At 36.1% G+C, this 27187-nt stretch overlaps 4 protein-coding genes across 4 annotated transcripts; 3 read left to right on the top strand and 1 right to left on the bottom strand.

The window, feature by feature from the left end:
• Window positions 1-436: 436 nt before the first annotated feature.
• Window positions 437-2573, top strand: LOC121263697 (WRKY transcription factor 18-like). Its single transcript, XM_041166737.1, has 4 exons — window positions 437-470; window positions 1208-1513; window positions 1743-1859; window positions 1948-2573. Exons 2-4 carry the CDS (start codon window positions 1268-1270, stop codon window positions 2311-2313), a joined length of 729 nt encoding a protein of 242 aa, XP_041022671.1. The 5' UTR covers window positions 437-470; window positions 1208-1267; the 3' UTR covers window positions 2314-2573.
• A 4771-nt stretch (window positions 2574-7344) lies between these two features.
• On the top strand, window positions 7345-9373 carry LOC121263696 (probable WRKY transcription factor 40). The gene is made up of 4 exons (XM_041166736.1): window positions 7345-7693; window positions 8027-8299; window positions 8438-8557; window positions 8737-9373. Exons 1-4 carry the CDS (start codon window positions 7652-7654, stop codon window positions 9136-9138), a joined length of 837 nt encoding a protein of 278 aa, XP_041022670.1. The 5' UTR covers window positions 7345-7651; the 3' UTR covers window positions 9139-9373.
• Window positions 9374-9603: 230 nt separating this feature from the next.
• LOC121263695 (formin-like protein 18) lies at window positions 9604-20961 on the bottom strand. Its single transcript, XM_041166734.1, is given in 20 exon segments — window positions 9604-9902; window positions 10004-10045; window positions 10239-10415; window positions 10766-10832; window positions 10934-11002; window positions 12085-12201; window positions 12304-12375; window positions 12598-12692; window positions 13556-13637; window positions 13769-13819; window positions 13912-13992; window positions 14318-14359; window positions 14518-14616; window positions 14733-14804; window positions 15376-15505; window positions 15600-15738; window positions 15741-17376; window positions 17502-17723; window positions 18757-19457; window positions 20412-20961. Coding segments are annotated over 19 exon segments (3942 nt in total). The 5' UTR covers window positions 20485-20961; the 3' UTR covers window positions 9604-9902; window positions 10004-10028.
• Window positions 20962-23451: 2490 nt separating this feature from the next.
• On the top strand, window positions 23452-26562 carry LOC121263694 (chorismate mutase 2-like). Its single transcript, XM_041166733.1, has 6 exons — window positions 23452-23627; window positions 23867-24097; window positions 24622-24708; window positions 24818-24961; window positions 25121-25213; window positions 26154-26562. Exons 2-6 carry the CDS (start codon window positions 23879-23881, stop codon window positions 26385-26387), a joined length of 777 nt encoding a protein of 258 aa, XP_041022667.1. The 5' UTR covers window positions 23452-23627; window positions 23867-23878; the 3' UTR covers window positions 26388-26562.
• The last annotated feature ends 625 nt before the right edge of the window (window positions 26563-27187 follow it).

Below are 27187 nucleotides of genomic sequence, written 5' to 3'. Positions count from 1 at the left end.
ACTCGGAGAATTTCAATAATATTCTGGAAAAACCAACACATTTCCTTGAAACTTCCCCTGCAAACTAATCCCTCTCTCCCTTAATTTCCTTTCAATCTCTTCCTATATATTTCCCACTTCTTGTGGTTTCTTTCTCATTCACTTGACCACTTTCGAGACACGATTACTTGTCTACCGGCCATCATTATATATAATTTAATAACCTCTTTCTTGCCAGATTCCTCCAAACTACCTCTACAATGGAATCCAAATCCATGGTCGACAGTACTAGTACTTCTCTGGACCTCAATCTGAATCCTTTCCGGCCTATGGATCATGAAGAAGTTCCGGTTAGTACAACTTTGTTTGATCTATTTTGTGTGTGTATATATATATATAGCTTGTTGATCTATCATGTAATAATTGTAATTAAACTTAGAAATCTTCATCTTCAGGCTTGTGATCAGAAAGCAGCATCCATTCAAGAAGAGGTGAGTTCCCTATCGAATTAATTAAAGAAAACAGCTCATTCGTTCATCACTACTGCCATTAATCGGTGGCATAACTGGGGCTTATAATATTTCAATATATGACATTATATATATATATATATATATATATATATATATATATATATTCTCCTGTCCTTCACTACTGTATTTGCTATAGCTTTGTTCAATAAAAGATGGATAAATCATTCCCAAGTTTCAGTAACTTCACACAGTTCTTGCTTGGGGTTTCCTGGCCTATATATCTTCTCTTCTTCTTCTTGGCAGCTTTGACCAAAGATTCGTACGTATGATATTTCAACTTCTTATAACTTGATCTTAATTGTATCAATATATATAGTAGTAATATTACTGCCTTAAAATGTTAGACCCTTGATAATTTCACTACCCTTTATTACTATTGCTAATTTTAGTATTAAGAAAACTTTTTCGTATCCCCATGAATCGGATAGTACTGTGCTATTTCCTATGCTTGTATTAGGTATATTTACTTTGTTCGTTGGAGCCATAGGAATTCCTTTAAATCAACAAGGAATGGAGTTTGATATATTATCAAAATTGTTAACTCCAGCTAGCCAATTTCTAGCTACTAATTGACCTTGGAGTACCATCCTCTTAATTCTAATAAAAAGAAATTAAAGAAGTACATGTGCTCAGCATGAAGTACTAATTAATCGGAAAGCTGTTGATCTTATATATCCCAACCCTAATGTAATCAGGCTGGCCATTTGGCTGAGGAGTTGGATCGTATAAGCTCTGAGAACAAGAAGCTGAATGAAATGTTAGCTCGCATGCGTGAGAACTTCAATACTTTGCAAAGCCATTTGATAGATATCGAGAGCAAAAACTCCCCAAAGGAAATATTCATTAAATCGAGGAAGAGAAAGGCCGAGGAAGTGTATTTTGGAAATATGTTTAGCCACTCTAGCGATGAAGAGTCATATTGCAAAAAGCCAAAGACCGAGAACTTCAACACCAAGGTTTCAAGGGTTTGTGTACGGACGGATGCATCCAACACGAACCTAGTAAGTTCTTAGCTAGGGCTTCCATTTAAGATTGTTGAGAAACTAGAATATGCATCATATTGGGTTATATTTATCCCTGACATTGAGAAATATATGCAATATGGTATTAATTAAATAGAAAATCGGCTTTAAAATGTTGGAGATTTGTAGTATTACTTTGTGTGCTATATATATGGAAGTTAGCCTAGATTCCAAGTGTTAATTATGAAGCCTATACAATGCATTGCAGGCTGTGAAGGATGGATATCAGTGGAGAAAATATGGCCAAAAGGTCACTAGAGATAACCCATCTCCAAGAGCTTATTTTAGGTGCTCCTTTGCACCAAACTGCCCAGTCAAGAAGAAGGTAACCGAGAGCTTCTCTGCAGTCTCTCTTTCTTACAAACCTATGTACTCTCTTTTGTAAGTAATGGTTTTTTTTCATCTTTAATTAGGTGCAAAGAAGTGCTGAAGATCCATCTATTTTGGTAGCCACATATGAAGGAGAGCACAATCACGTGCACCCTTTTCGAGCTGATCAATTATCATCATCATCAGGAGGCTCGAGCCAATGTGCAAACCTTGGTTCTGTTCACTCATTCTCATCCATGAGATCTTCATCACGTCCTACGGTGACACTTGATTTGATCCAGTCTGGATTGTGCCAAAGTGCCAAAAACTCAATCCAACATGTTGATTCACCCGCTTTCCAGCAGTTTTTGGTCCAACAAATGGCTTCTTCCTTGACAAGAGATCCCAATTTCACAGAAACACTTACCGCGGCCATTTCCGGAAGAATTTTAGACTATACTCAGAATTGAAAAATCGGACATTAGCAGTACACTTATATAGACAGTTTATATATATTGTTGTTTTTTGGCTCCATGCACTCGGAAATAGCTAGCGTACGTAGGGCTAGCTGTAAATAGAATTCGAAAGTAATGGATCTTTTTCTTTTCTTTTCTTTTCTTTTTTTATTCTAAGTACCTCTTTGTATTGAGCTTCAAGGGCTCGTGAATATGGGTAGTTTTCTTTGTATATTTTTCAGCAATTTAGGCTATGACCTTAATAACTTTGTCGAGATTTTTGCTTTAAAACTTGGAATTTAATATTGTTGCCATGTTACCAACTACAAATTTTTTATTTTGTGGTTGAAACTTGGACTCATGGAAACCCATGAAAAAAAGACACATTCTCAACAACAATCCAAAAAAAATACACAACCTGCAACAAGACCATGCACACAAAAAAAAAAAAAAAAAAGACAAAAAATACAAAAAAATATACAAACTCAGATCTTACAAAAAATGCGAACCAACAATAAGAGGAAAACAATAACCACATAACAACCCAGAACATGTAAACAAAAAAAAAAAAAAAAATCTCAACCTTGCAGATAACAAACTCGAAGAGACTCCAACAGGCCACGAGAAAGATACAAAATCCACAACATGCAAACCCATAAAACACAAAAGACTCATGGGAACCCATGAAAAAAAGACATATTCTCAAAAATAATCCAAAAAAAAAAAATACACAACCAACAAGACCGTGTCAAAAAAAAAAAAAAGACCAAAAATCCAAAAAAAAAATATACAAACTCAGATCATACAAACCCATAAAAAAATATATATTTTCACAAAAAATGTGAACCAACGGCAGGAGGAAAAAAACCCATAGAACAACCCAGACAAAAACACAGAACAACCTGGAAAAAAAATTTGACAAAAAATGCAAAAAAAAATATACAAACTCAAATCATACAAAACCATAAAAAAATATATTTCCACAAAAAATGTGAACCAACAGCAGGAGGAAAAAAAACCCACAGAACAACCTAGACGAAAATACAGAACAACCCAGAACATGTAAACAAAGAAAAAAATCCCAATCTCACGGAGAACAAACCTGAAGAGACAGTACCACAGAATTTAAAACACAGAGAAAAGAGAAGACGAAGAGAAACGGCCAACAGAGAAACTGAGAGAAAGTGGAAGAAAAAATAAGAAAGAGAGATACGAAGAAAAGGTGAAGAAGAAAAGATAAAAGAAAGAGAGAGAAGATGGAAGGCAAATAAAAAGTCGGAAGGAAAAAAAAAAGACTGCAGTCCTTCTGACACCGCCACAGTAAAAAGACCAAATTATCCATATGTAAACAGACACAAAAGAAAAATATAAAAGGATAGAAAAGTCAAAACACCCAAAAAACGGAGGCAAATAAAAAGGCGAAAGAAAAAAAAAAAAAGAAAAATGGAAAACATGCAGTTCCTGACTCCCTCTGACACCGCCACATTAAAAAGACCAAAACAATCTCTATGTAAAAGGACACAAAAGAAAAATATAAAAAGATAGAAAAGTCAAAACACCCAAAAAATGGATGGGATCTACGGAGGACGATAATTTTACTGTTTTCCTATATCTCCACTTATTTATTCACTATGGATATAGACTTGATTTTTGACAAAGTGGCTAGCTACATGTTGCATGCGCATAACGATTCTTAATTTGTTTTAACCAGGAAACTGGGCCTCCGCTAATTAATACGTACACAACTAAAATTAATACACGTATTGAATATATAGCCGTATTAATTGACTATAAACAGTACACTACTTTCAATTCTAGATATATATAACAACCACAGGATCGTGTCTTTTGAAATCAAATATATATATATATATATATTTGATCCAGCTAGCTAGCTAGCTCGAGGTCCATTTGTTTTGGTCTTCTTTCTTTAATTATGAGAAACCAAGTCTTCAGTCTCCGCACGTGAATTAAAGCAGCCTCCTCCATGCATATATATACTTGTGCAGCTCTAAATAGGTTGCATGGATAAAATCATGCTTGATTAAGTTTAACCCAAATATTCGAGACATCATCATATTACTATTCTGTTAATTATAAATTTGTGTGTGTGTGTATTATAACTTGAATAGTACTTCATATCAAATTTGGTAGTTTTTCAGTATCGATCTTTTATGCATGCATGAGTCGGTGTGTATGTAAACAAATATATCACTTATTTTAAGATTTATTATAATTATTAAAAAAAAATCAAATACTAATATTTTTATCCTAATTGATCATGTACGTGGTGAGTGTATCAATTATTAGCAAATTTTGTAAATATATATATATATATATATATATATATTTTATGACAATACTTAAACCGTGTTGATCTATATTAATTGTCCTACCCACATGTATCATGAGAGCAAGGCAATTGATACAGGTGGGTAGGACATTAATATTCAACAAGTAAGGCAATTATATAATATATATATATATATATATAAGAAATGTTATTCTAAATTCTTTATAATATATACTATTGGCATGATATAATTTAATTTATAAAATTTAAAATTTAAAATTTATCTTTTAAATTAAATTATATCATGTATGTGATAAATTTCTTATAATAAAATTGTTCTTTATATAATTAGAAGTTTAGGTGATCGATTGTGTCTTTTTTTATTAATTCTCGTGTCAAGTGGGAGATTTCGTGCATGGATTGATGAGTGAGTTAAATCATAAACATTGTCTTTGTCCACTTGTTTACGTCATTGACTTACGATGACTATTGACCCGCTACTTTATACAAAGACTTGACTTTTGGCTGCCGTACGCCTTTTAACGAACTTTTTATATAATCAGTACTATAACTTAATATTATTTTTGTAACTTATTTTCTCAAAATTTCCTTTATCTAAAATAGAATCATGTAAAGAATTGTGAAAATGGTAATTATATGTGTATCATTTTCTTTTTTATTTACATTATTATTTATATATATATATATATATATTAACTAAAGAATAATGGTAGTTACGTATCCAGCTTACAACTCTCTTACAACCTATTTCACTATTTTAATCAATACAAGCTGCATGCCGCACTTTATTAATAAAAATAAACTTATATGTTATAAAATTAGAATGAATTCATTTAATATAGAATTGTAAAAGAGTTGTAAAAGTGGTAACTTAATCATTTTCCTTAAAATAAAGATATATAGCAATTAATACTATATATATTCATGAATATTACAAACATTTAGATAAGATAGATACTAAGATTCTAATCATAAATATAATTTAAATACTAGTCTAGCTCTCAAAAGGGAGATTGATGAAGCCCCCTGCATCAATTTATTGTGACGTGCTGTGGACTAGCAAATTAGTATATATATATATATATATATAGTTTCTGTCAAATTTGGGACGTTATCATGCTCAGAGGATATATAATTACCTCAAATTACTGACATATTAATTAATTTTCCTTTTTTTCTTTTCTTGAATTTGTAGTTTAAAATATAAAAGTTATATATATATATATATATATATATTGTTTCAGGGCTAGCTAGCAGCTTAATTGGTCATCAGCATGATGACTATGATGATCATAACATGATGATGATAAAAAAACGTTAATTGTATAAACATAAAGCATGACTAGTATCCCAAATCATAAACTGATCAGAGGAAAAACAAATTAATCCTAATTGTTTTATCATGCTAAGCGATCACCTAACATGACCTGATCCACCTGATCACTTGGTTCTTAGCGGAAGATAGTGGAAAAGTTTATATATGGCTTATTAGATATACCAATTTAATTAAGAATATGCATCGAATTGGGTACGTACGTACGTGCCGCTTGCTGCATATATATATATATATATATATATGGTGCATCCATGAACTTGAAACTTATTTCATCAACAGCTAAAAATCTTTGACATTAAATTCAGGAACATATATATATATATATATATATCAAGTATTGTTCATGTGGTTCGATCGTTTTTTATGATCTTTTTGGTTGAAATTAAAGTTGCGTGCGTGCACATGATCATTCATTCGGCCGCTGAGATCAGTATTACTAGGATTATTAATATTGGCGGCTAGCTAGGCTAATTAATATATATATATATATATATATATTATTGTTTTTACATTTTTGCATTTCTTAATTTCCTCATGGAATTAGATGGAAACGCTTAATTTACCAGCTTGTCCCTGCAGACATGACTCTTGATCTTCAATTGATGATCAGTGTGTGTATATATATATATATATATATATATATACTAGCTTTTGAAAATTACTAAATATTTCTCCGTGATATATATGTTAATTTACTTGTAATTAGGCCAATAATAATCACAGATAAAACAACTTGATCATCCCATTCAAACCATGACTTTGACCGCCTACATATATAATTAGATTCTCAACATTTTAACTGCATATTCGTCCAATTACATGTCAATAATTCTATTCTCAAATTAGTGTGTAGAGCACACAGTATGTTTAGTAAAACGCTTACATGTCATAATTTGATTTAGAAAATAAATTTTAAAATTTTAATCTTATAAATTAAATGATCTTACTATTTTAATGATGTGAATAATATGATGATACCGACTTGAGAATAGAATAACTCATCACATCTGATCTTTAGATCATATATGTATATATATATATATATAATTTTTGGATCATAAATCATAATTAATTATGGTCAAAAGATGAAGACAAATATTTCCTACTACTGTATTTTCCTTAATTACTGGTAAAAAGAAAGAATTGATTTGGCCACCAAATTAAGGGGTCCACCAAAATAAAAAGACTTGAAGTCTTTGGATTTACCTTTTTTATTTCTGCACGCTTCCAGTACGACCAAAGATCGAATTGTGAACTAGTACGTAGTACTTGTTGGAATGGAAAGCCATATAGCTTACGCCATTGATGGTGATGTAATGCAAGCAATGTGTGGATGTCGTCGTCATGATCATTCAAAGGTTCTTAAATACCATGAATTCTTTACTTTCTTTTTTCTAACACATGGATTTGATTTCCACCCCCCCGGCCTTCATTGCGAAGAACTAATTAGACCAAAACCAAGCTGGCTTACTAACCCTGGGATCAGAGAGCAGCCATCAAATTGGCCGTCTTCTTCGATCTTCTCCGCTTTATAAATTAATCCTTGAACGAAAGTACTGCCTTAAAAATACTACCAGAGCGACAGGACGGACGAGAATATATATTATTTTACATACGGATCGATCATGATCTTAATTTTTCTACCAACTGTCTAGCTAGCTAGCTAGCTATATCGTCGAAGTCCATCCAGTTTGTGATCGATCATGAACAACATGGAAGCTCACACCTCTTCATGTAATGAAAAGGTAGTCATTCTTATTTCAATTAATTGATCTCTTCTTGCTTCTTTTCTGTGGGCATGGAAGAAAAAATCGACAAGTTCGTGATCTTGATTTTCTTTCCAATATTAATTGATGCGCTTGTTCGTTCCATATATATAGATCCTGCTCGTCAAATAAAGAAAAGTAGTACCGACATGGCTGGGTTCTTCGTTTTACTTATTTTGTAACTTCATTAATTTTTGGCAGTTTTCAAACTCTAGACTGCAAATTCTAAAAATAAAATTAGGTGATCAATATTAGACATCGTATGTGTATGTATACATAGATTCTGAGAAAAAAGAGCTGTTCCGCGGCCAGGTGGAAACCCTCCGAGCAGACTTGGTGAGTTTGCGAAAAGAGAACGAGACTCTAAGATTGAAGCTTGAAGTTATGAACAGAAAATGCAACATTCTTCAAGCCCATCTTCAAGAAACAAAGGCACAACAATTGGGCATGATCGATTTAACTGAAAGCCGCTCGAACAGTGAAATTACAAGCTGCAAGAGAGCACGGATAATCGAGCATCAGGTTCCCACACCTAATAAGACATCACGAATTTTAGTGAGAACCGACTCTACGGACAATAGCCAAGTAAGTAGTCTTGTTGCTACATACAGACATACATACATATCTTAATTCAATGTAAAATATCTGTGGGCGCTAGCTTGGATCATGTAATGGATCCATGATTTCTTCTCATCATAATTTATATTTTCGTCGTGAATTTAGGTAGTGAAAGATGGCTATCAATGGAGGAAATATGGGCAGAAGGTTACTAAAGACAACCCATCACCTAGAGCTTATTTCAGGTGTTCCATGGCTCCGGCGGGATGCCCCGTCAAAAAGAAGGTATTATATATAATTAATCAGATTATTGCATAATCTCATGATCATTTGTTATTATGATCTCTTCGATCCATCTGGGAATGATTCGATTATAAAATTAACAAGTTAAACAAGTTGTATGTGGGGTAATTAATTCAAGCTCGTTCTAATTCCTCATGATGCTGGCGCTATTAATTGATCAGGTACAAAGATGCGTGGAAGATAAGTCTTTTCTTATGGCAACTTATGATGGAGAGCACAACCATGATGTTAATTCTCATGTTCCAGCTCTCAGGGACTCTTTATCTTCATCAGATGATGAAGTAGTACTACCCAAAGGCTCAGTGGCTAATATTATTTATCCTGATCCCTACCCGCTTGAGAATCACTCATTTCGAGTACCATCTATCGCCCTTGATCTTAGTCTTTCTGGGCCAAATGAAAAAAGTCCAAGAAATGATGATATTCATGTGGAGAATAAACTCCATAACAACAACTGCAACGACATTGAAGAATATGTGGCCTCTTTAACCAAGGATCCCAGCTTCACCGCAGCTTTAGCTGCAGCAGTCGCACGCTCCATGACCCACCTGCATGCAGCCTAAACTATCGAAGATTTGAAGATCGACATGATCATTGTACTTGATCTCTGCATCTTATCATGTAAAGAGAGGAAAATAGCCTAGAATCCAAGTCTAATTAGAATGATAAGTTTCTAATTTTAGGTGTTAGTTTTTAAGAAAATATGGTTCAAGTGCTTGAAGTTTCTTTCTTTAACTTTTCTATTTGTATGAATATTCAGTTTGGTTTATCTTTACAAAAATGGGATCAAAGGGAAAAGGCATTGTTATATGATCTCATGCATGCGTTTACTGTTCAACTGATTTTGTAGTATCAACATCAGAACAGATAAATAGTACATGAGGTTCTGCACGTATCCTCCCAAATTCCCAATGGTTATGCCTGACATATTAATATAATATGCTTAAAAAAATGGCTTTAATTATATATATATATATATATATATATTGCTCATACCCCAAATATATACATCCCTCAGTACTGATTGCTTTTCAGAAAGATGAAATATTGCCCTTAATTTCTAGTCATATATTCGTAACATTAATGATCTATCTATATATGTGTATATATATCGACATTTACATCCTAACATCCAAAAAATATACATGCAGATAAAATATTAATGATGGAATTAGAAACGAGCTAGCTAGGAAGGGGGATAAGATCAGGTGGGGTTGTCACAACTCTTAACGGAAAATTTCACTGCAAAATTTCCGAAGATCAGCATATGATCAGAAGGCCGGGCTCATTGAATAGGACTCCATATATGCATGCAGCTCCAGCATCACTGCTCCAAAGAAAATAAATCATTCAAAATATATACTATTGAAACCAACATAAATTTCAGAACGGGAAATAAAGGGTGGGCGAAGTATAGATAAGGCTTACCACTTAAAAATAAAAATAAAATCTCTCAGCTAGCTACACCATCTGCGTTGATCCATTAGCCGTTGAGTTATTGTCATCATGCAGTGCTAGCTAGCTGCTGATTATGCGTACGTCGTTTTGTACGTACACTCAGTCCTAATTGCATGTAAGGGATTTCTTTTTCATGCAGCAGTACTACTTATGTTAGGTTATGTTGTGTTGCTAACAAATAATTAGCTTGATCAATTCATGTTACCACTCTTGATGGTAGTCCGCATCAGGTTTACGGACTCCTTTTTGGAAGCACCCAACGCTACCTGCTTCTCATTTTCTTCCTCCTTCTGTGCTTTCTTCTTTTCGAGCTCAATGTATTTGCAGTTTTCTTCGTGTGCTCGTACAAACATCCTCACAAAGTTGAGCAGGGTAGATACGACTACGAGTACATATATACAACAAATCAAGGAAAAAAAAAAGTTTTAAAAGCCACTATATTTAGATCATAGCATGCATGCACCACACACAAGATTCAGAGATTAGTATAGCTTGGAGTACATAGTAAATGCAAAATATATCAAGCTAATAATAAGTATTCATGCTCACCGAATGATCGATGACCCATGTTAGAAAACATTGCTCGAACTGTTGCTATTTGAGTAATTGATCAATCACTGATGTATATAAATAACTGGTTCTCATTTTTTTTTTTTTTTTTTCATTTCTTTTTTCCTACTGCAGTTTAAACAGGAACACAGATTATTCGAAACCTTAAAAGACCAAATATACCTTGCTCAAATGGGCAACGGGCTGGATCTTCCCCAAAATAAAGAGCCAATGCATCTGCATTTCTACCCTGAAAATCCAAATTCAGAAATATGTCTAGTAATATCATCTTGCAAGCACCAAACTAATGTACTCTAAAACTAATTCCATCAAAATGAGCTAGATACATACCACACCAGAATAAAGTGAAGCCAAAGACCTCACTTCAGCTTCAGCATAGCTAAGAAACTCCTTTAAAATCTGAATGTTTCCCAATGAAAGAAGTAATATTAATAACTTGAATTAAATTTAATCAGAAAACCAATCCAAGTAAACTAATTTAAGTTTAAAAGCAGGTATTCGACAAAGGGGAAGTGTTTAAACGGGAAAAAGACCACGCCCTCTTCAAATGGTGTTAAATCAAGCAGAATTTTCCACCGTGTTAAAAAGCTCGGATATCACCTCTTCTTTCTACAAGAACAGGGTAAAGTGTGAGTTCAAGACCCACCAGGAGAGTAAGATCTGTTATCATGGCAGGACTTCGATGACTTCAAGCTTTATTTTATTACCATGTACGTATATACTGTAATATATATGATCACTGTTTGAGCTTTCTGTTATAATCAACACAGGTGACTGATTTTGAGTTAGGGAATTCAACTGGTACAAGTGAACACTTTTTGATTCCTCACTTTAAAATCAAAGGTGTGAAAATATAAAAATTATGTCCTACCCACTTCCCCTCCTTTTGGCCATATTAATGCTTTTAACTATCCAAGCCTAGGCAAAATATATCACTCTGAATGTGGAATAACTTTGATCGGGAGTCTGTATTGAAAGGGCACTTTAAAAGGCAAAGCTAGGCTAGTTGGAAGCAGTATATCGTGCTAACGTACTTCCTCTCATTTCACTCACTGGCCCTTCTTTCATTACAAGACCTCGTTAAGAAGTTGTTGGCAGTGACTCTTTCGACTAACTATTCACGTACCACGAGATAGATTGAAATGAAATTGGGCGCAAATCAGCTCAGGTACTTGTCATGATCTAGGAACAAGTCTCCTCCATAGGAAAATAGAGAGGCAGTTTAGGAGATAGCAGAAAAAGTTTATGGAGAATAATCGTTGCCACAAATTACACAGAATCAGACCCCTAGAGAAGTAAGGGATGCTATTGGCGGCATGGTCTATCGCAAGGGGTCCAGCGAATATAGGTTAAGTTAATGAAAGTATATCACATGCTTCAAATCAATGCATCCATCAGCTGTAGGAAAATAATGCAGTATCATTATGTAAAGAAACTTCATTCACACAATTGAACACATTTGGAGTCGAGGCACAGATTACCTTGCAAAATTCATTCGAAACACGACCGTCATTTTCTGAGGCAGACAATTCCTGTACAACTTTCTCCAGCCCCTTACTAACGGCCTGCATTTCCTCCGCCAAATATTTCAATTGTATCTGCATGGTAATGTGACTTTTAGCTACAAAGACAGAAATACAGGAAATTAACAGCTTCCACAAAGTGTATACCCAGAAAGAAAACAAAACCAAAAATCATACCTTTGTTGAAGCCTCCAAACTCTCAAGCTCTTTTGGAAAATCAAGAAGTTCTGGCAACTTTTCAGCAAGCACCTACAGCTTGCCAAGCAGAAATTTATTACTGAAAATTATAAATGATTGTTCCAAAGAGAAGTGTACAGAAATACAAATTTTAATGTTGACCGAGATGGAGAAGCAACACGATTAAAACGAAACCAAAATTAACCATTAACCAAGAGGGAAAAGAAATTCAAAAAAAACTCTTTTGTCTTAACATTAACCAAAAGAGTCATCTTGTTATATTAAATATTCTACCTTACAAAGATAATGCATGAGAGTCATCTTGTTATTCCGGGCTCGCGTATCAGTGAGTTTGAGGAGACTATCCAATCGAAATCCAATTGCAGAGCCTGCAGCAATAGTGTTACAAACTTATTGCAAGAAGAAAGCAAGATTGCTCCAAAATAAAATTGTACAGCACAGTTAAAGGCAAATGTTGACAGCTGATGCTTCAAGGGAAAAGGTACTCCACGATAGATAGATGAACATCAACAAACACGCTTGTACATAGACATTAACTTAGAGACGTCAGAAATTCCATTAAAAAAAATGTAAGCTATTCCAGAGTTGAGCTCATAGTTCTGGCACAAAGCAGTATCACTTGAAATGACCCATATATGGTCCAACTCCACCCTGCAACTGGAACAACTTGAAGATATCGGCACCTCGTTCAAGTAATAGATCCGATATGAAAATAAATATAGATGGGTCTCCCACTCAAAAGGCCAACAACTTGAAGATACTCTAATTCCCGAGGGTTTTTTCTTTCTTACTTGCATTCTCATCAGACCCAGAATATGATCAGATCAAGTTTAAGCTAGCACGGAACTTACAAGTGAGGGCAATCTGCAGGGAAAGATGATTCTTTCTTCTTCTTCTTCTTCTTCTTCTTTTTTTTTTTTTTTTTTTTTTTTTTTTTTTTTTTTTTTTTTTTTGGCTTGAAGTTCTACTTTTTCTCCTTGTCTTTACAAATGCCAAACCTATTATACTATTCTCATTTAAAAATCAGTTGGCTTTGTCACCACTGCAGTACATAAAGCGCGTATACGAGAAAAATACTTGATTTTTTACAATAATCTTTTTTGATATCTCATGTCTTGTATACAGGGTATCGTTGTATACCCAAAATTCATATACAATTCATATACCTTGGGATGATTCGCAAAAGTAAAAAAAATAAAAAATAAAAACACTTCCAAGGAAATTGGCTCACCTCTTGCAGTTCCATGGTTCAAAGCATTACCCAGGGAAAGAATGGTTTGCATGATTCTTTTCAACTTGGCCGAATTTCTGGTCTGATAAGCACAGTGGTGAAAATGGTGTTATAATTTTTTATTTTTTATTTTGGAAAATGGTGTTAGAGATTAAATTATTCAGAAAAACATTTTGAAGACGCAAGATAATGGTATATGACAATGTAACTTGCCTCTTCAGATGCAGAATTGACAATATTCAAATTATTTCTAAGGTCGGAAACCTGAAAGAAATATTACAGGACAAGGGCTAAAGCAACAAAAAGGACAACAACAGAAAGCATGTGGAAAAATGGTGAAATAGAAATCATATGACCTGAGAATGGAATTGTATCTTAAAGGAGAAAACTCTCAGCTTTGACTCCACCCGCGGCACTTTCATCAATTCTAAGAAAAACTATCAGAGGGGGCAAAAAAAAAATGATTCAGAACATCATGGAAAAAGACAGGATTGAGATCTTTATGAAATTCATGATGAAAAGTCAAATATTGATACAATAAATAGGACTCCAACTTGGATGATGAGCTAAAACATAATGAAATTGACAGCCCATAGATGATCATCTGTATATCTTCTTTCCTCGTCTGATACAATGGACTGAAAAATTGATTAATGTACATGTCTAGGCCAACGGCCGGCTTGTCTTTTCGATTGTAATGGTGGCATCAGCCATACTACTCAAAGTTACAAATCAAAAAGAGAAGAAAAATCCGGCCCATACCTGTTCACATTTCCCCAAGTTTTCCTTATCTCCACCATAACCCTGAACAATAAAGCTTGATTATAACACGAGAAAGAATAAAATAAAAATCTGGAGAATTGTACTCATGAATGGGATATAGAATACTCAGTGCCCAGTGGGTACGATATGCAGACACGGGGGGACTAGATCAAGATTTCAGTTGGAAGAAGATAGGATACCTTTAGCAAATCTATCTCTTCTTTCGTTGGACAGAACTTTATGAGATTCTCAACCTGATCAACATCTAGTGCTGATTCATCCAACGCAAGGACTGAACTCTAAAAGAAATGGGCAGGCAGGGAAGCAATTATGATGCCATAACTAACATTTATGTGCAAACAAATGCCACAAGGAGTACGCTCAGGAGAAAAAAAAAATGTCATGAGTACCATACCACCAATTCAGGCAAAGGGACTTTAACTTTAGTAAGCATAATTTCACAATTATATGCCCGCCTTAGCTCAATCTGCAGAAACCCATTAATTCCATACATATTGTAGATTAGAAGTGCTATCAATGTCTTTGGGAAGAACAAACATATTGAAATTGAATGTTACTTCGCTCAATAAAAAATCCTGGCTAAAGATATTTGTTCCATTTGTAAAGTCAGGAGAACAACTTGCAGACTTGTTTATAAAGTCTTTTGATCGTAACTACTTGAAGTTTATTTGAATATACATATTTTCCATTCTGAAGGGAAAGAATATCCTTGCAATGCATGTTTGAGGGAACCCATGAAATATATTTTGCCACAGAAGGATATACTAGTCAAGTTGTTTATTTGACCCTCTTTATACGTAATGGAATACTGAGAGGGAGAATCTATAATTTATCATTTATAACGCATATACCTAATATATATCTTTCTGAGAAATAAAAACTCGAGTGTTAACCCACAGGAATCACACGTAAGGGCCAGGAGACTGACCCAAACCCAATTCAATTTTTTTTTTTTTTTTTTTCGGAGAAAATTACCAGCCAGAATCAGGAAAGTATGAAAACAGAGTTTTGAGCGAATGAGAACTTAAAACACTAACCAGCTGAACTTTTTCAGACTTTGATCCAGAGCCGAGGCGATTCGATTTTCCACCTGTTCTTCCTTGTTGTGAATTTGGCGCAGCTGCTGAGAAAAGACTCTCAAGTTCTAACATGTCGAAATCTGGAGCCCTGGCACCAATAAGAGAGTATATGAAATAAAAGTTCACAAGAATCATATGAACTCATATGAACAAAATTAGTCGGACAAAGAAGAAGATGCTACTTGGAAGCTTCATCAGTTTTCTGCGCTTCAGCCCATAAACTTCCTTGCATCGCTCTTGTCAACTTTAACCAATGATACGGCTTAAGATTGGACTTTTTAGGAGGAGCCTGATTTCTGGGACTTGAACGTGATACGCCCATCCCTTTGAACTTAATGTAGCACCGGAAGGTGGTCCAGGAATTGGAGGCACATTTCCAGCACTAGCTCTAGAGTGAGACTGTGGAGAGGCACTGCCAGCTTTGGCAAAGGGAGCTGGAGGAGGAGGTACAGGAGGAGCATGGGCAGAATTCTTTGAGGAAGAATCCTTCATGGCAGAATTAGGAGGAAGGGAAGGTGGTGGCGGTGGTGGTGGGGATGGTGCTGAAGATATTTTAGTAGGACCTGAGGCAGGCCCAGAATGTGGAAGAGGTGGAGGCGGTGGGGAAGCAGATGTAACTGCTGCGTTCTTCACACACGGCGCAGAATCAACAGCACAAGCATTTGAAGATGGAATAGCAGGGGGTGGAGGAGGAGGAGGAGGGGAACCTGAAAGTGAGGTCTTGAGAAATGATGGTGGTGTTTCTGAAAGAGGAGGTGGAGGAGGGGGTGGGGGAGTTGAAAATGAGTTTTTTATTGTGGAAGTCAAGGGTGTTTCCGGCAAAGAAGAGGGTGGAGGCGGAGGAGGGGGAGCTGAAAATGAGTTCTTGATAGACGAAGATGGAGATACCTCAGAAAAAGGAGGAGAAGGGGGGATTGAACAAGAACTCTTGAGAGCATCGGATGGAGATGCCCCATAAAAAGGAGGGGGTGGAGGAGAGTAGGGAGGAGGTATTGATGACTGTATTGTGGTCCCAGGATGTTGAGTAGGTGAAGAATCTTTGGCACTTGAAATTGATAGAGGCTTCAACTGAGATGGAGAAGCTGCAGAAGTTTTTCCGTAATTTATAGGAACATTTGTTGAAGACTGTAATGAGAAAGAGGCATGTGAAGGTGTTAGCTTTGAAGGAGTGGGTTCTTTTGTAACATCAATTGAAGACTGTAATGAGAAAGGGGCATGTGAAGGTGTTAGCTTTGAAGGAGTGGGTTCTTTTGTAGCATCAATTGAAGACTGTAATGAGAAAGAGGCATGTGAAGTTGTTAGCTTTGAAGGAGTGGGTTCTTTTGTTGGCCGTACAGGTTTAGCTATATTTGAAATAGAATGAGCGGGAGAAGGTAAAGCCATTGTCACTGCATGCTTGACTACTTCACTATTAGACGCAGCATGATCTTGCAACAAAGCTGTAATGCCAAGGGCCGATGGCGCACTGTGGTATCTTGATATATTGACAGGTGAGCCTTGTGAAGAAGCCGGAGCTGATAGGGAAGTGGGACGTCCTCTTTGGGATATGATCTTAGATTGTGCAGGCCGTTGGAGTGCAACCTGTAACTCTTGAGGTTCAATCTTCTTCCTAACTGAATCAGAATCTAGACATGATTCAAAAGATTGCATAGGTTGTTTCCCCTGAGCCTTTGATGCCTTTGATTCTGATTTTTGATTTTCTGGAGTGGAATCCGGCAACGAAATACCTTCTGCAGTAGGCACAGAAATGTTTTTTGATGTTTCCTGAAGAAAATCTGATTCTTTGATTTGTTGCAGCACATTCAATGCTACATCTACCTTGGGATCAAGCCAATCTACATTATTGAAAATCTCTTGTACTTTAGCAAATGCTTCCACTGGAAGGCCTTCTTTCTCCTCGATTCCAGGGCAATCAATTGAAATAAGAGAATTTGCAGCATCCATCTCCGAAAAAAGAACCTTCACAAGTGGTCAGATCAGATAAAAGATTTAACAGAGTCCATACATGACGCAATTTGTCCCTCAACAATATAGTTGTTGTTGTAGTAAACATAATAAAGAACTACTGGGAGAGAGATCAATACCTCTGCTCTAAAATCCTTAGAAAACTTATCCTTGGCATTCCATAAGATGTCAATTTCGTCCCCGTTAAGAATCAAAATATTTGAGCGTATAAAGGCAGTATTAAACATAACTCGAAACATCATCTCTTCACGTTCCAGATCATTATCCAGGCTAATGCACTCAAGAACAACATCACCTTGGACATGGCAATGGATGTCGAATTTAACAAGTTCACAATCTGCCTGCATTATAAGGTAGTAAGGAGAAATATTACTAGGATGATATAAAATTAAATTGGGAAAATATGCATTAATAAGCTCCCTTTCATTAGCAATGCATAAAGATGGAGAGAAACAAAACATGCAGTAGGCAATAAACATTGAAAGTGAGAAGGCACCAACTTAGTCATTGCTGCCACTTTGAATTTGATTAAAATGGGCAGGTATGCCAGCTTAGCTATATTATATTAACTAGCCAGTTCAAAATCTTTTCTTTATTAATTAGAAAAATCCCAGAAGTATGAAGAATTAAGGCACTTAGGTGAAACATTTCTCAGTTGCCATGGAGTTCTTACGCCCTAACCTCCTCTGCTTAAACCAGAACTGACCTATCTATAAATTCTAACAAAGATATATTGTAATAATGACCAAAACAACAGTAACAACAATATAGCAAAATCATATGGTGAACCATCAGGGGCAAATTTTCTATTCAGTCACTGGTTGATTAAACTAATTAGCTGCCCATGATCAGAATGATCTCCACACACAGATCATTTTACACGACAGCCTTATGACACTTAAATGTACTCTGTCATGACACTTGAATGTATCATGATATTCACTTCGTTCCGAGAACCATGGCGGATTAAAAACTTATTAAGCATACATCATATGCATTACCCAAGCTACCATCCCAGGATCCTTCTTTGGGTGGATCGGCAATAGGTATGACATTTTCACATCATAAGCATCACCAGCATGAGACTGAAGATTTGTAAGCTCTAGTACTTTTGGTAGCAGGTATAAGCAGAGGAAGAGACAAGCATGAATAATTGTGAAGCACAATACAGACAAACAAAAATACGGCACATAAAGTAACTAGTTCTTCCAAGAGTGAGATAAATCATGGGAAGCACAGCCGATCCAAGTCAATAAGAAAGAAATTAAATGAAGAACGGTTCTTTTCCTAATCCGGAAAGAACCACAATTGAATTCGCAGATTAAAGAAAAAAGGAAATTTATATCCAATAGTTAAAGACCTAGCTAGGTTGACCTGCTGGTAGTGTCGAACAATTTTGCTCTTCTTTGGAGTTGAGAACAGAACTTTGGTTGTCCGATCAGCAGCCATAAAAGGATCCTGTCCGTATATCCTAAATATTGGACAACAACCACCTTCTCCATCCATATTAGGAAGGAATCTCATAATAATGCAGTCCAATGTAAGAGCCCTATCCAATGGAGGCCATTCTGAGCCGACATTTCGTCTGGAGACGTACTGAAGGTACCTCAGTTGTGAAGGCATTGGATTCAGTGGTGACATCAACTGCAGAAGTTCCCGAGGTGCTTGTTTGTAAATCATGTCCAGAGTTTTTTGTTCCCCGGTGTACTGCTTCCTGTAAATCAATAGAGAAGCCAACATGAAAGCCAAAACCGGCCATCCACCTCGTTCACAGTGCATTAAGAGCAAATTTTGTTGCCCAAGTGACAACCAGCTTTCACTTGATCTTAAAAAGTGGTGGATCATCTCCATTGTGAGCAACGGGCAGCCTTCATAGTGTCGTGGATAATCCATCACCGTCATATCATACTCGGACAATATGTTACTAATCTGGCTTTGGTTCTCTCCTTCTCGGAAGTTGAAGACCATGAATGAAGCATCAGGGAAGTGTTCACGGAGTTTACCAACTATTCCTCCTATGTAGACTTTATACTCATCTTCTTCCCAAACATCCGTAGTGAAACAGCTGTCAAAGACTACACGTACAACAGCATGATCACAGCATAACTATAATATTAGTCAAATCTTTTACAGCATGAAAACGAACAGTGTAATAATCTTCAGATCCAGGCCTAATACATGTGTTTACTCCAAAACATACAAAATAAGGAAACAAGCAAAGGTGTATGTGAGTTTTCTGAAAACCAATGATTTCCCTTTTTATATTTTCTGAAAACCAAAAATTGATATATTAGAGTTTTCGAGACTAAATGGTGATGGAAACAAGGATACATAGACCATTATATATATGTATTGTATTTGTAAAAGTACATACACGCATATGTGTATACATTTACACAAGCACACACCCACTTACATGCATACATATTGTACATAAACGCGCACACACTCCCATAATTCATCAATACAAACACACACACTTACATGCGTACATACATACTGTACAAACACGCGCACACACTCCACTAATTCATCAATGCATTTGTAATATATGAGCGTGTATGTGAGTGGCATTCATTGAAGTACAGTCCTTGGACAAATATAACAGGGTCCAAAACTTGTCAGCAGTCATAAGCAACTAATTAAGGACTTTGCCACAAATTGGCACAGAGGTTGCAATTCTAAATCGCTGACATTTTGGTGCTTCCAATACCTGACGTATGATTTACACACAAAATCTCCATCTCTAAGCATATGCAAAATGCTAATCACACATTGAGCAACTCCCAATTAGACTGATAATAATGTGTGTAAAATCATGAAAAAAGACCATTATGTATGTATAAAGAATGTCCAGAGGCACTACTATTGACACCAATGATGGAAATTCACAACACTGAAATGAAATAATAAAAATTCAACAGAACTCATTAATCTCCAATTAATCCCACTATTTTTTTTTTACCGACGCATTAATATGCAACCTCAAATGACCAAAATTTAAAAGAACTCAACCGAAAGAAACATACCGTAAACCCTTTCAGAGATCTCCAAGAGTCCATCCGGCGGCTTCCGGTAAAAGAACTTGCGGAACAATGCCATGGTCTTTCGAGATCCGACAGAATACCCAACCGGGGAAACCTAGAAATTAAACGGTCCAATGCAACACTCGTATATAGCACGAAAGCTCAACCCCGTCTCAGCTGAAATACCCAGATCAAAGGAACCGCAAAATACAAAATTTTGAGAATGGCTACGATGGTATTGAAGAGAATGAATATTCAGGAATTAACCAGAGGTATGGATTTTGCTGGCTCTTGAAGGAACACTTTCTGGGTATTATTGTTGTCGTTGTCTTCACATTCACACTTTGGTGTATGAGAGAGAGACTTGGCTTTCCATTCAATCAAGACATGAAGAACTGTAGAGAGAGGGGGGAGAAAAAGAGAGAGATCGAGAGGAGAGATTAGGCATATTCTTACGTTGTAGATTGGGGAACAAAAAGAGTGAGATATGGTGGTTGTTTTAAGGAGGAATTATTTATGTGATCCTATTCCCAGGATCTGAGGTTTGTCTCTGTCTTTCTCTGCCTGTGCGAGTGCGTGTCGTCCGTATCTGTTTATTTCGAAGCAAAGGAACGCCGATAAATTAATTGATAATGATGTGGCACGTGTGTGTGGCTCTCCCTGACGACTGTAAAAGGTCCTTTAACGGACCTATATATCCGACTAGAGTTGTTTTTTTTTTTTTTTTTTTGGGTTGGAAAATGATTTATATAAAATATTTTTTAAAACATATTTTATAATAATATATTAAATGAGGAGTAGTTTTATAAAATATTTTATTAAAAATAGTATTACTTTATCAAAATATCTTTATCTTACAATATTATTGTAAAATGTATTGTGTGTATTAATACTCTTTTATGTTTCGTATATTCATTTTTCAATTAAGTTTTGAATTAATAATATTTTTCTTAACAACATTCCAAGGACTGAGCAAGTTGTAGTAGTGATATGTTTATTTCCGATTAATTTAATAAAAGAACAAAGAAATGTGCCAATGTGGTAGCCATGTTACGTAGTTGGTTTAATTTAATAAAAAAAACATATGTATATATGTGTAGAAAAATATTAAATGGGGAGCTTGGCAAAGAACGTGGCCTCCGCTCTGATTGGTCCACGGGGACTCTTTATGCAATTCTCGCTTAGGAGTAAACGATTTGACGTGTTTGTTAAAAGTATATAATTAAGTCTTAATCAACGTCTCATCAATCATCACTTTCTTCAACCATTGCTTCATCATTACCTTATTTCTTCTTGTTATCATTGTCGTTTCGGTACGCAAATGGTTACTCGCAACCGTGCATGCCACTTCGCCACCACAATTAGTTAATTAATTAATCGACAACCTTGAAATTTTCAATTCATAAATTAATTCGTTTTCAATTCATACGTTAATTCGGGTAATAAATCATAATTCGAGTGTGATATGTATGATTGGATCTTTTGTCTCATTTCTCGACTTTCCCTTTTTCTTAGACAAAACCTGTTACTTTCTTAAAAAATTTAATTTTTGTGAAAGCTGCTGTAGGGAGGAGGGTGGAGCACACATTTCTGTATACACTTTTAAAATAATATTTTTTCCCTCCACAAGTTTGATTTTGGTTAGATTTGATGCTCTCCGGCCGCCTCCGCCTACACACGCCCCATCATCCCATCCTACAGCCACCGATCTATTGGGACAGAGCGAAGTCGCACCAAAAAGCTCGTCACGTGGCCCTCAGGCACGACTTGTTTTCGTTGTTCCTCACGTGCTGCCGTGCAACGACACTTCCGATGACTACACGAGTCGTACTAGCAGCTTCGTCTCACCGAGATCTTTCAAATCTAGACCACCCTGTCTCCATCCCACCGGCGCGTGGTTGCCATACGCCATCACAAGAGTGCGGGAATGCAGATGATCAGCAGATCAGTCCACCTAATGCTAGATTTTTTACTATTTACCGTTTTCCTTAACCCGTGATCTTGAAGAAGGGATTGCAGATCTCTCAAAAAATAATCTCAAAACAACAAATAACAGTACACCCACCACTCTCATCGCTTTTAACGGAGGTTACACTGCTACCAACAGTGGATACATTGTTCTCAATTTTTTACGAACATCTTATTTCCGTCTTTTAAGATAACGTCCTCTTTGTAGGATATGGGTAAATACCAATAAATTGATCGCAAAAACCTGCTTTTTTTCTTTTCTATCTATCACTTTGCACTGTCGTTATAGGTCTTGGGTATTTGTTGGGAACCCCACTCCCCCTCTTGTGTCATCTTTTCTAATAAAATATACTTGTTAAAAAAAAAAAAAAAAAAAAAGAGAGAAAGAAGAAGAAGATATGTATGTCTCTGACTCGAACAACTATTAAAACAAAGATGGATGGAGAAAAAGGCCAAGTCTTTTAATAAGAAGTGATCAGAAATCGTTATAATATTATTTATATCTCGGCAAAGATGGGCCAGGCCCAAGATAGAAAGAACATTGTCGTGTGGGCCGATACACACATGGTGTTCAATTAATGGTCTGAACGGTGGTGATTCTCGAAGTGAAAAGCTGTTTGTTTTTTAACTTTTACATGGCCCATGGGCTTGGTTTTGAGATTTCGTTATTGATTAGGGCTTAAGTTATATTTTATCTTATATTATAATCATATTTATCAATTATGTTAAAATATAACTAGATATGATTAAAAAAAAAAAAAAAGAATATAACCGAAAGCATTACGTGTACCGACCAAACAAACGGTCGGAACGGCCGCGTGGGCCCCTCCAAGTCCCACATCCCACGCAACTTCCGCATGTTAGGCCAACCATCACATACATACGCAAAAACATCCCATAAAAATAAAAAATGCTATTTTGGCCACTTATTTGTCCCTATTTTCACATATTTTTATTTTTTTTACTTGATAATTAAGAAAATTACTATTAGTATATTGTTATTTTTTTTAATATTTTTTAAAATTATTTTAAAATGATAAAAAAATATGAATAAAAATTAAGATCGTTGCGTGCGAATTACATCCCCCCACTTCGCTCCCATTAGCAAGCAAGCAGCTTTTTCTTGCTTGTTCTTTTCCTGTTTTCATCCAGGCAGCTCTGGGAATACCACCATAGTATCACCTCCTCCTTCCCTGCCTCTTCCCTCTCCACTACAGCCACAGCCACAGCCACAGGACCACCATTTTTCAGGTACTTTTTGCTTTCTTGACTTTTTCTTTATATCATCCACCGACAAACAACATGAACAGCATGATTCTTGATTGACTTTGTGGAATTGTCCTCTTGATGAAGATAACCATATTATGTGGTTGAGATTTTTTCTTTATTTTCTGCCTCTGACAAACGGAAAAAAAAAAAAAAAAACCCGCGTTAACATGTTGGTGTTAGTACTGATTCTTTTTGTGGTATCTCGTGGAGCTGTTAAACAGTATCATATTGCAATGGCACTCTGCGATTCTGATTCGGCGAATGCTCTGACGCTTGAATCGGTAAGAGACTCTTTGGTGAGACAAGAAGACACCATCATCTACGCTCTGATAGAGCGGGCCCGTTTCCCCATCAATTCTCCGGCGTACGATCATTCTTACGCTAAAATCCCGGGGTTTTCGGGCTCCTTGCTTCAGTTTCTTGTCAGGGAAACCGAGGCCCTCCAAGCTAAGGTATGTATGTATGTGCTATTCGTCCAACTACCAAAGGGAAAAAAATGCTTCATGTTGAACGTCATCATTGTAGCAGACTATACAGCATACTGGGAACTTTGAGGTTCTGTATTCTTTGATTTTGGCTAGAATCATTTGATCAGAAAAAAAAAAAAAAAAAAAAAAAATGTCGTCAAGTTTTACGTGCCTGGTTAAAACCTCTGAATTATGGCTTTTTTTCTGTTTCAATTTACATAAAAAATTACCAAAATTGGCAATAGGACCTGTCCCGACTCCTTTATGATGCTTAAGGCAACTGATACAGGTGCCCAAGCCCATACCATCCTTTCAGCATGGGATTTCAAGATCTTAGAACTGATTATTTTCTGTCTACTAAGTTGTGTCATGGATTTGTATATTTTCTGATTCATTGTGGGTGCCTAACATGAACATGGTAAAACCAGTACAATGAGTCGCAAATGACTTGTCTGGTTTAGGTCGCGCTGTCCTGAGTCTGATTTGCAATATGACCTGGAATGTTACAGGCTGGCAGATTTACAAACCCTGAAGAACATCCTTTTTTTCCAGATGATTTACTGCCCTCGCTGGTGCCTCCTTACAACTATACCCAGGTAATGATATGCTGCCCCCCCAACCCCCAAACAAAAAAAAAAAAACTCTCGCTTTTCTGTTCAAATTTGGAAAAAGTTCGATTTTTGTTGGATCTAATTCCAGCTATAGGTTTTGCATCCACCAGCCGCTTTCATTAACATGAACAAGTCCATATGGGAAATGTATTTTGATAAACTTGTCGCGTTGTTTGCTGCCCCGGGTGATGATGGCAATTATGCATCAACTGCTGCTAGTGATCTTGTCTGTTTACAGGTAAAGATGGTTGTAAACCTCTTCTTTTTGTAAATTTTAGTTGACATGCATGGTGAGTTCAGGATTTGAAGAACTCTGGATAAAAAATGAGTGTCTTGATCATTTGATTGACCTAGCTCTCATTTTGATAAGGAATGATATGACTCTTATTACCCGCAGGCCCTCTCCAGAAGGATTCATTATGGAAAGTTAGTAGCTGAGGTAAAATTCAGAGAATCCCCTCAAGATTATGAGCCAGCAATTCGCGCCCAGGTATAATGAGTGCATCATTACACTAAAGTAGACAAAGTTTTCGTAGTTATATCTGCTTTGTTGTGATCAACGAACTGAGGAAGCAGTGAATCCTGATCCATTAGACTGCAATTACTTACGATAACGAGTTCATCGAAAGGCATTTGAGAGAAACGAGAACATATATTGAAGGACCTTTATAGTACTTAGAATGGGACTTCCTTTATTGGATTTGAAAATAAAAATTACTAAGGTCCTGCGATGGTCCAGTCCACCATTGGGTTTTGTCAAGTTGAACATTGATGGGTGTAGTTTGGGGAATCCTGGGGAATGTGGTGGTGCAGGGGTAGTTCGGGATTATAGAGGGAACCTTGGGTGGTTTTATGGCTTACTATGGAAATGGTACAAACACAATGGCTGAGACTAAGGCTTTGCTTGATGGTCTGCGAATATTAATTATGCTGATGCAGTCTAATGTCGAGGTTGAAACTGATTCCCAAGTGTTGGTTAACTGGTGGAATGGATAGGGTGATGTTCATTGGGCTGTGCAAGAAGACTGGGAGAGAATTGCTTACTCTGCCAAGGAGTTGAACATAGTAGTTAGACACATATATAGGGAAATAAATCAAGTAGCTGATTTTCTTGCTAAAGAAGGTGCCAAAGGAAATACGACGGATTTTGAGCAGGCCCCAAAGGAGATAACAGGCCTGTTGAGATTGGATAGAATAGGATTGATGTTGCAAGTAATAGGGTTTTTTTTTTTTTGTGCAATGGAGGTTGTTTGCACGGTTTTTCTCCGCAATAAATGAGGGTTTTCAATAAAAATACTTATTTATTTTATTTTATTTTAAAAAAAAAAGGACCTTTATATAAGAATGCTTTAGCACCTAATTTTTATAGGCGCCAACTCTTGAAGAGGTATATAAAGGTCATGCATTTGACAACAATTGCGTTGTTTCAGGATAGGGATGCTCTGATGAAATTGCTGACATTTGAGAGTGTGGAGGAGAAAGTGAAGAAGAGAGTTGCGAAGAAGGCCATGGTGTTTGGGGAAGATGTGACCCTGGACAATAAGGAAGCAAAAAAAGGAAAGTACAAGGTTGATCCCTCTGCAGTTTCTCGACTCTATGCGGAGTGGGTGATGCCTCTTACCAAGCTTGTCGAAGTTGAGTACCTCCTACACCGCCTTGATTGAAGCCTACTTCTCCTTCATATTCAAATCATCAATGCGATGGAGTTTCAAAATCGACCCGGTTTCAGCAATGTAAGTTATAATAGAGGACAATCATATTCCAACTGAGATTTGAGGACTTGATGCTTAACAACGCATCAATGATTTCCTCTTAACAGTATCATGACTGAAACATTTATCAATGGTGTCAATCCTGAGTCAACATCAAAACAGGAGAGCGTTTAAATTAACTCTGGAAACATTTGGATCAGTGCTGCTGCATATATTTCTCAAACAGGCCATCATCAAAAGTTAAATCCTGTATTTCGGGAATGCAGAATTACAAGAACAGAGAAATGTATAATATACAGAAAAGGCCATCACCATCAATTAATGATAGTTTTGACCTTCAATTTTCATCTATCAAATTTAAAACAATTTTATCCTTTGAAAAATCTAAATAATAGGTAATTGTTGTCCTTCCATCCATCATTGTGAATGCCACATTAGATTATAAACTTGCCACTTCAGCCTTCCGTTAGTAACGTATGCAATTCAACTCTCATTTGATGGATGTGGGATTTTACGGAAGAAGCTTAGGACTACTAAAATTTGAAAAACAAATTTTAATTTTCTACATAAGTATATGATGGGCATGACAAAAATTCTGCAGAACTAAGATATGCTTGACAGAACATTACTTGTGAAGAACACTGCTCCTTTCTGGATAAACAAGGTCACCACCATATTGTGCAAGGCAAGTTTCTATAACAGAAGGATCATCTGTGATCAATTTACCCAGGCGTTCTTCAATAAAAGCAAGT

Source organism: Juglans microcarpa x Juglans regia, chromosome 4S (assembly GCF_004785595.1).
Source record: "Juglans microcarpa x Juglans regia isolate MS1-56 chromosome 4S, Jm3101_v1.0, whole genome shotgun sequence".
Taxonomy (NCBI): Eukaryota; Viridiplantae; Streptophyta; class Magnoliopsida; order Fagales; family Juglandaceae; genus Juglans; species Juglans microcarpa x Juglans regia.
The sequence above is the reverse complement of the archived record's forward strand: the minus strand, read 5'-3'. Positions and strand labels throughout refer to the sequence as shown.